Raw genomic sequence first — 9,343 nt, forward strand, 5'->3', positions numbered from 1 at the left:
ATGACGTCACAACGTGTACCCGAGCGTTTCCAGGCGACAAGTCGCGTCCGGGGAATCTAGAGTCACGTGACTTGACGGGCACCTATGACGCAGCGGTCATTACCATAGCAACCAAGCCTCCTTCTGCCGAGCGACGATAACGGACCCGGTAAGTGCCCCTCATACCGGTGATATCTGCCCCTCCTCCATACATGTATCTGCCCCTCCTCCATACATGTATCTGCCCCTCATACCGGTGATATCTGCCCCTCCTCCATCTGCCCCTTAATACCGGTGATATCTGCCCCTCCTCCATACATGTAACTGCCCCTCATACCGGTGATATCTGCCCCTCCTCCATACATGTAACTGCCCCTCATACTGGTGATATCTGCCCCTCCTCCATACATGTATCTGCCCCTCCTCCATACATGTATCTGCCCCTCCTCCATACATGTATCTGCCCCTCATACCGGTGATATCTGCCCCTCCTCCATACATGTGTCTGCCCCTCATACCGGTGATATCTGCCCCTCCTCCATACATGTATCTGCCCTTCATACCGGTGATATCTGCCCCTCCTCCATACATGTATCTGCCCCTCATACTGGTGATATCTGCCCCTCCTCCATACATGTATCTGCCCCTCCTCCATACATGTATCTGCCCCTCATACCGGTTATATCTGCCCCTCCTCCATACATGTATCTGCCCCTCCTCCATACATGTATCTGCCCCTCATACCGGTGATATCTGCCCCTCCTGCATACATGTATCTGCCCTTCATACCGGTGATATCTGCCCCTCCTCCATACATATAACTGCCCCTCATACCGGTGATATCTGCCCCTCCTCCATACATGTAACTGCCCTTCATAACGGTGATATCTGCCCCTCCTCCATACATGTATCTGCCCCTCATACCGGTGATATCTGCCCCTCCTCCATACATGTATCTGCCCCTCATACCGGTGATATCTGCCCCTCCTCCATACATGTATCTGCCCCTCATACTGGTGATATCTGCCCCTCCTCCATACATATAACTGCCCTTCATACCGGTGATATCTGCCCCTCCTCCATACATGTATCTGCCCCTCATACCGTTGATATCTGCTCCTCATACCGGTGATATCTGCCCCTCCTCCATACATGTATCTGCCCCTCCTCCATACATGTATCTGCCCCTTCTACTTGTGATATCTGCCCCTCCTCCATACATGTATCTGCCCTTCATACCGGTGATATCTGCCCCTCCTCCATACATGTATCTGCCCTTCATACCGGTGATATCTGCCCCTCCTCCATACATGTATCTGCCCCTCATACCGGTGATATCTGCCCCTCATACCGGTGATATCTGCCCCCTCATACCATAGAAACCTAGAATGTGTCGGCAGATAAGAACCATTTGGCCCATCTAGTCTGCCCAATATACGGAGTACTATGGATAGCCCCCGGCCCTATCTTATATGAAGGATGGCCTTATGCCTATCCCATGCATGCTTAACCTCCTTCACTGTATTTGCAGCTACCACTTCTGCAGGAAGGCTAATATCTACCCCTCCTGCATACATGTAAATGCCCCTCATACCGGTGATATTTGTCGGGTGGAGGTCTTCTGATTCCCCTTCTCCTGGGGGTGGCGGTCTTAGTCTGGTTCCCCTTCTCCCTCCTGGGGGTGGCGGTCTTAGTCTGGTTCCTCTCCTCCCTCCCGGGGGTGGCGGTCTTAGTCTGGTTCCCCTCCTCCCTCCCGCGGGTGGCGGTCTTAGTCTGGTTCCCCTCCTCCCTCCCAGGGGTGGCGGTCTTAGTCTGGTTCCCCTCCTCCCTCCCGGGGCTGGCGGTCTTAGTCTGGTTCCTCTCCTCCCTCCCGGGGGTGGCGGTCTTAGTCTGGTTCCCCTCCTCCCTCCCGGGGGTGGCGGTCTTAGTCTGCTTCCCCTCCTCCTGGGGGTGGCGGTCTTAGTCTGGTTCCCCTCCTCCCTCCCAGGGGTGGTGGTCTTAGTCTGCTTCCCCTCCTCCCGGGGGTGGCGGTCTTAGCCTGGTTCCCCTCGTCCCTCCCGGGGGTGGCGGTCTTAGTCTGGTTCCCCTCCTCCCTCCCAGGGGTGGCGGTCTTAGTCTGCTTCCCCTCCCCTCGGGGGTGGCGGTCGTAGTCTGCTTCCCCTCCCCTCGGGGGTGGCGGTCGTAGTCTGCTTCCCCTCCTCACGGGGGTGGCGGTCGTAGTCTGCTTCCCCTCCTCCCAGGGGTGGCGGTCTTAGTCTGCTTCCCCGCCTCCCTCCAGGGGGTGGCGGTCTTAGTCTGGTTCCCTGCCTCCCTCCCGGGGGTGGCGCTCTTACCCTGGTTCCCCTCCTCCCTCCTCCCTCCCAGGGCTGGCGGTCTTAGTCTGGTTCCCCGCCTCTTTCCCGGGGGTGGCGGTCTTAGTCTGGTTCCCCGCCTCCCTTTTGGGGGTGGCGGTCTTAGCCTGGTTCCCCTCCTCCCTCCCGGGGATGGTGGTCTTAGCCTGGTTCCCCTCGTCCCTCCCGGGGGTGGCGGTATTAGTCTGGTTCCCCTCCTCCCTCCCAGGGGTGGTGGTATTAGTCTGGTTTCCCTCCTCCCTCCCGGGGGTGAAGGTCTTAGTCTGGTTCCCCTCCTCCCTCCTGGGGGTGGCGATCTTAGTCTGGTTCCCCTCCTCCCTCCCGGGGGTGGTGGTCTTAGTCTGGTTCCCCTCCTCCCTCCCGGGGGTGGCGGTCTTAGTCTGGTTCCCCTCCTCCCTCCCGGGGGTGGCGGTCTTAGTCTGGTTCCCCTCCTCCCTCCCGGGGGTGGCGGTCTTAGTCTGGTTCCCCTCCTCCCTCCTGGGGGTGGCGATCTTAGTCTGGTTCCCCTCCTCCCTCCCGGGGGTGGCGATCTTAGTCTGGTTCCCCTCCTCCCTCCCGGGGGTGGCGGTCTTAGTCTGGTTCCCCTCCTCCCTCCCGGGGGTGGCGGTCTTAGTCTGGTTCCCCTCCTCCCTCCCGGGGGTGGCGGTCTTAGTCTGGTTCCCCTCCTCCCTCCCGGGGGTGGCGGTCTTAGTCTGGTTCCCCTCCTCCCTCCCGGGGGTGGCGGTCTTAGTCTGGTTCCCCTCCTCCCTCCCGGGGGTGGCGGTCTTTGTCTGGTTCCCCTCCTCCCTCCCGGGGGTGGCGGTCTTAGTCTGGTTCCCCTCCTCCCTCCTGGGGGTGGCGGTCTTAGCCTGGTTCCTCTCCTCCCTCCCGGGGGTGGCTGTCTTAGTCTGGTTCCCCTCCTCCCTCCCGGGGGTGGCGGTCTTAGTCTGGTTCCTCTCCTCCCTCCCGGGGGTGGTGGTCTTAGTCTGGTTCCTCTCCTCCCTCCCGGGGGTGGCGGTCTTTGTCTGGTTCCCCTCCTCCCTCCCGGGGGTGGCGGTCTTAGTCTGGTTCCCCTCCTCCCTCCTGGGGGTGGCGGTCTTAGCCTGGTTCCTCTCCTCCCTCCCGGGGGTGGCGGTCTTAGTCTGGTTCCCCTCCTCCCTCCCGGGGGTGGCAGTCTTAGTCTGGTTCCTCTCCTCCCTCCCGGGGGTGGTGGTCTTAGTCTGGTTCCTCTCCTCCCTCCCGGGGGTGGCGGTCTTAGTCTGGTTCCTCTCCTCTCCTCCCTCCCGGGGGTGGTGGTCTTAGTCTGGTTCCTCTCCTCCCTCCCGGGGGTGGCGGTCTTAGTCTGGTTCCTCTCCTCTCCTCCCTCCCGGGGGTGGTGGTCTTAGTCTGGTTCCTCTCCTCCCGCCCGGGGGTGGCGGTCTTAGTCTGGTTCCTCTCCTCCCTCCCCGGGGTGGCGGTCTTAGTCTGGTTTTCCTCCTCCCTCCCGGGGGTGGCGGTATTAGTCTGGTTCCCCTCCTCCCTCCCGGGGGTGGCGGTCTTAGTCTGGTTCCCCTCCTCCCTCCCGGGGGTGGCGGTCTTAGTCTGGTTCCTCTCCTCTCCTCCCTCCCGGGGGTGGTGGTCTTAGTCTGGTTCCTCTCCTCCCTCCCGGGGGTGGCGGTCTTAGTCTGGTTCCTCTCCTCTCCTCCCTCCCGGGGGTGGTGGTCTTAGTCTGGTTCCTCTCCTCCCTCCCGGGGGTGGCGGTCTTAGTCTGGTTCCCCTCCTCCCTCCCGGGGGTGGCGGTCTTTGTCTGGTTCCCCTCCTCCCTCCCGTGGGTGGCGGTCTTAGTCTGGTTCCCCTCCTCCCTCCTGGGGGTGGCGGTCTTAGCCTGGTTCCTCTCCTCCCTCCCGGGGGTGGCGGTCTTAGTCTGGTTCCCCTCCTCCCTCCCGGGGGTGGCGGTCTTAGTCTGGTTCCTCTCCTCCCTCCCGGGGGTGGTGGTCTTAGTCTGGTTCCTCTCCTCCCTCCCGGGGGTGGCGGTCTTAGTCTGGTTCCTCTCCTCTCCTCCCTCCCGGGGGTGGTGGTCTTAGTCTGGTTCCTCTCCTCCCTCCCGGGGGTGGCGGTCTTAGTCTGGTTCCTCTCCTCTCCTCCCTCCCGGGGGTGGTGGTCTTAGTCTGGTTCCTCTCCTCCCGCCCGGGGGTGGCGGTCTTAGTCTGGTTCCTCTCCTCCCTCCCCGGGGTGGCGGTCTTAGTCTTGTTTTCCTCCTCCCTCCCGGGGGTGGCGGTATTAGTCTGGTTCCCCTCCTCCCTCCCGGGGGTGGCGGTCTTAGTCTGGTTCCCCTCCTCCCTCCCGGGGGTGGCGGTCTTAGTCTGGTTCCTCTCCTCTCCTCCCTCCCGGGGGTGGTGGTCTTAGTCTGGTTCCTCTCCTCCCTCCCGGGGGTGGCGGTCTTAGTCTGGTTCCTCTTCTCTCCTCCCTCCCGGGGGTGGTGGTCTTAGTCTGGTTCCTCTCCTCCCTCCCGGGGGTGGCGGTCTTAGTCTGGTTCCTCTCCTCCCTCCCTGGGGTGGCGGTCTTAGTCTGGTTTTCCTCCTCCCTCCCGGGGGTGGCGGTCTTAGTCTGGTTCCCCTCCTCCCTCCCGGGGGTGGCGGTCTTAGTCTGGTTCCTCTCCTCCCTCCCGGGGGTGGCGGTCTTAGTCTGGTTCCTCTCCTCTCCTCCCTCCCGGGGGTGGTGGTCTTAGTCTGGTTCCTCTCCTCCCTCCCGGGGGTGGCGGTCTTAGTCTGGTTCCTCTTCTCTCCTCCCTCCCGGGGGTGGTGGTCTTAGTCTGGTTCCTCTCCTCCCTCCCGGGGGTGGCGGTCTTAGTCTGGTTCCTCTCCTCCCTCCCTGGGGTGGCGGTCTTAGTCTGGTTTTCCTCCTCCCTCCCGGGGGTGGCGGTCTTAGTCTGGTTCCCCTCCTCCCTCCCGGGGGTGGCGGTCTTAGTCTGGTTCCTCTCCTCCCTCCCGGGGGTGGTGGTCTTAGTCTGGTTCCTCTCCTCCCTCCCGGGGGTGGCGGTCTTAGTCTGGTTCCTCTCCTCTCCTCCCTCCCGGGGGTGGTGGTCTTAGTCTGGTTCCCCTCCTCCCTCCCGGGGGTGGCGGTCTTAGTCTGGTTCCTCTTCTCCCTCCCCGGGGTGGCGGTCTTAGTCTGGTTTTCCTCCTCCCTCCCGGGGGTGGCGGTCTTAGTCTGGTTTTCCTCCTCCCTCCCGGGGGTGGCGGTCTTAGTCTGGTTCCTCTCCTCTCCTCCCTCCCGGGGGTGGCGGTCTTAGTCTGGTTCCTCTCCTCCCTCCCCCCTCCCGGGGGTGGCAGTCTTATTCTGGTTCCCCTCCTCCCTCCCGGGGGTGGCGGTCTTAGTCTGGTTCCCCTCCTCCCTCCCGGGGGTGGCGGTCTTAGTCTGGTTCCCCTCCTCCCTCCCGGGGGTGGCGGTCTTAGTCTGGTTCCCCTCCTCCCTCCTCCCTCCCGGGGGTGGCGGTCTTAGTCTGGTTCCCCTCCTCCCTCCCGGGGGTGGCGGTCTTAGTCTGGTTCCCCTCCTCCCTCCCCCCTCCCGGGGGTGGCAGTCTTATTCTGGTTCCCCGCCTCCCTCCCGGGGGTGGTGGTCTCGCGGTGACCTCTCTGGGTTCACATACTTTCTCTCCTGTTCTGTCTGTAGCCCCTCCCATCATGTATCGGAAGGACAGGAGCATCCAGATGAAGAGCAGCGCCTCCGCCCTGTACAATAACCTCAGTGTGCTGCCCATCACCGACAAGAGCCTCACCTATCTCGCCGTGGTGCACGCCAATACCGTCAACATGGTGAGCGCCTCCGCCGACAGCCTCAACGTCTCCCACCGCCAGCTGCAGTCCAAGGAGGGGAGCGTGGCCCTCAGCTCCTCCCTCATCACACAGGTCAGTGACCTACCACCATAAGTGGGTGTCCTCCAGTAGTGCACCCGCCTCCTGCATCTATGGTCCTATGTTCTGTCTAGTGCAGGGATCAGCAACCTTCTGTCGTGGTTGCCTCTCCCCGCTGGCGCTCTGTCGTGGTTGCCGCGCCCCACTGGCGCTCTGTCGTGGTTGCCGCGCCCCGCTGGCGCTCTGTCGTTGCCGCTGGCGCTCTGTCGTGGTTGCCGCGCCCCACTGGCGCTCTGTCGTGGTTGCCTCTCCCCGCTGGCGCTCTGTCGTGGTTGCCTCTCCCCGCTGGCGCTCTGTCGTGGTTGCCTCTCCCCGCTGGCGCTCTGTCGTGGTTGCCTCTCCCCGCTGGCGCTCTGTCGTGGTTGCCTCTCCCCGCTGGCGCTCTGTCGTGGTTGCCTCTCCCCGCTGGCGCTCTGTCGTGGTTGCCTCTCCCCGCTGGTGCTCTGTCGTGGTTGCCTCTCCCCGCTGGCGCTCTGTCGTGGTTGCCGCGCCCCGCTGGCGCTCTGTCGTGGTTGCCTCTCCCCGCTGGCGCTCTGTCGTGGTTGCCTCTCCCCGCTGGCGCTCTGTCGTGGTTGCCTCTCCCCGCTGGCGCTCTGTCGTGGTTGCCTCTCCCCGCTGGCGCTCTGTCGTGGTTGCCGCGCCCCGCTGGCGCTCTGTCGTGGTTGCCTCTCCCCGCAGGCTCTCTGTCGTGGTTGCCTCTCCCCGCTGGCGCTCTGTCGTGGTTGCCTCTCCCCGCTGGCGCTCTGTCGTGGTTGCCTCTCCCCGCTGGCGCTCTGTCGTGGTTGCCTCTCCCCGCTGGCGCTCTGTCGTGGTTGCCGCACCCACATAATATCATTATGTTTGCCCCCCAGGCATCCTGGTGCGTTCTGCCGTCCCGGGTTCTGCTGGTTCTGACCTCACAGAAGGGAATCCAGGTAATATTATGGGGGAGCTCCTCCTGTGCCCGGCACTGCCGACCCGTTTCCTCACTAGTTGTTTCTCGGTCTGACAGATGTACGAGTCTGACGGCTCTATCATGGTGTACTGGCACGCCCTGGATGCGCTGGAGGCTCCGCAGGGTATGTAGTGAGAGAACGCCGTGGTCCTGTGCCCGGTCGGTGCCCGTCTGATGCTAATGTCCCCTTTCTTCTCAGCTCAAGCCGTGTTCGCTCGTGGCATCGCCCCCGCTGGAGGACGCTACGTCTGTGTGGGTGAGATTATTGTATGCACAGTGACAGGTCTAGTATGGTACAGTGGCGCCCCCTGCCTTTGCTGGGCAGGTATTGCAGCCACATTCACTGCAGTAAAGCAGAGTTATTACTGGCTGTGCAGACACAGAGCGATCGTCCTGATGCATGGCGGAGATTAAGGGAGCAGTCAGAGTGACAGAGGATGAGACTGCTCCGTTCTGCTCTCCACAGGGACATCCTCTGGCCTCGTCCTCGTGTTCGACATCCCCCCGAAAGGCACCAACATTACACTGGCCGAAGTCCTAGCCGAGCACAGGGAGCCCATTACTGACATCGCCTGTGAGACCTGTGAGGGAGAGGTGAGAGCATAACCCCCAACATCCTGGAGTCTTCTCTAAACCTCCTGTACTGACTGCCTATATACCCGCCAGGATCGGGGTGCTGACCTGGTGACGGCTGATGATTCCGGGGTGCTTTGTGTCTGGAAGGCTGGGGATGATTTCCGTCTCGTGACGAAGATCTCTGCGTATGGGTGAGTGGGTTGTGGAGCGGTGAGTATACGGGGCAGGGTCTATATGATGTCAGCGCCGTCTCCTGTGTCCTCCAGGGTCACCTGCTCCTCGGTGAAGCTGTGGGACGGGGTGATTGCTGCGGCCTACGGGACGGGGCAGATCCGGCTGTACGACGCCAGCACTGGAGCCATAAGTGCTGAGCTGGACTCCCACGCCAGGTGGATCTACACGCTGGACATCGCCCCCGAGACCGGACGGGTGAGTCCTGTATGTCCCCCCCAGAGTCCTGTCTGCCGGGAGATGTTCTGTCTGACTGGCTCGTGTTTCCTTCCAGCTGCTCTCGGGGGCGGAGGACTCCTTCGTTCAGATCTGGCAGCTGAGTCGTTGTGAGGAGTCGGGGCTCATAGAGGTGATGTCTCGTGATGGGGGCCGCTGTCTCTTCCATCCACCGTCCATTAACTCCCATGTTGTTCTGTGCAGGTGGAGCACCGGCACTCGGAGTGCGTGACTGATACCCAGATCTGTGGGGCGCGCTTCTGTGACCCCCAGGGCTCGTCCTTCGCTGTGACTGGCTATGACCTGAATGAGATCATCAGATACGTGCAGTTATAGGAGCGGAGGAGACCTGGAGCACCCCGATATCATCAGGTCCCCCCCAACACTGCCCCAAAGACTGCAGAGTCCCAGGTAGAGGACTCTGTGGATGTACAGAGCTCACAGCCCTTCACCCCGCTATAATCTGCCCCTCCATAGTTATAACGTTATATATCATTATTGTATATATCGCCCCCCCACACACACTGTGCTGTAAATATACTATACGGGGAAAGTATTGTCCCCCAGAATCTAAATGTGCTGTTTTATTTAATGCCATTGGCCCTGGAGTATAACATCCAGCCTCTAGCCCTGCAGTCTACCATTACCACAGTGTATAACATCCAGCCTCTAGCCCTGCAGTCTACCATTACCACAGTGTATAACATCCAGCCTCTAGCCCTGCAGTCTACCATTACCACAGTGTATAACATCCAGCCTCTAGCCCTGCAGTCTACCATTACCACAGTGTATAACATCCAGCCTCTAGCCCTGCAGTCTACCATTACCACAGTGTATAACATCCAGCCTCTAGCCCTGCAGTCTGCCATTACCACAGTGTATAACATCCAGCCTCTAGGCATGCAGTCTACCATTACCACAGTGTATAACATCCAGCCTCTAGCCATGCAGTCTACCATTACCACAGGTGTATAACATCCAGTCTCTAGCCATGCAGTCTACCATTACCACAGTGTATAACATCCAGTTTCTAGCCCTGCAGTCTGCCATTACCACAGTGTATAACATCCAGCCTCTAGCCCTGCAGTCTGCCATTACCACAGTGTATAACATCCAGCCTCTAGCCATGCAGTCTACCATTACCACAGTGTATAACATCCAGCCTCTAGCCATACAGTCTACCATTA

The 9,343-nt window shown here is 61.1% G+C and overlaps 1 protein-coding gene across 1 annotated transcript; it reads left to right on the forward strand.

Annotated features, from left to right (window-relative positions):
• The first annotated feature begins 12 nt into the window (after positions 1-12).
• Positions 13-8,715, forward strand: WDR54 (WD repeat domain 54). Its single transcript, XM_040419458.1, has 10 exons — positions 13-148; positions 5,958-6,193; positions 7,051-7,113; positions 7,191-7,257; positions 7,333-7,389; positions 7,600-7,727; positions 7,800-7,900; positions 7,976-8,138; positions 8,215-8,289; positions 8,361-8,715. The coding sequence occupies exons 2-10, from the start codon at positions 5,969-5,971 to the stop codon at positions 8,490-8,492; spliced, it is 1,011 nt and encodes a 336-aa protein (XP_040275392.1). The 5' UTR covers positions 13-148; positions 5,958-5,968; the 3' UTR covers positions 8,493-8,715.
• Positions 8,716-9,343: the final 628 nt, after the last annotated feature.

This window comes from Bufo bufo, chromosome 2 (genome assembly GCF_905171765.1).
Source record: "Bufo bufo chromosome 2, aBufBuf1.1, whole genome shotgun sequence".
Lineage (NCBI taxonomy): Eukaryota > Metazoa > Chordata > Amphibia > Anura > Bufonidae > Bufo > Bufo bufo.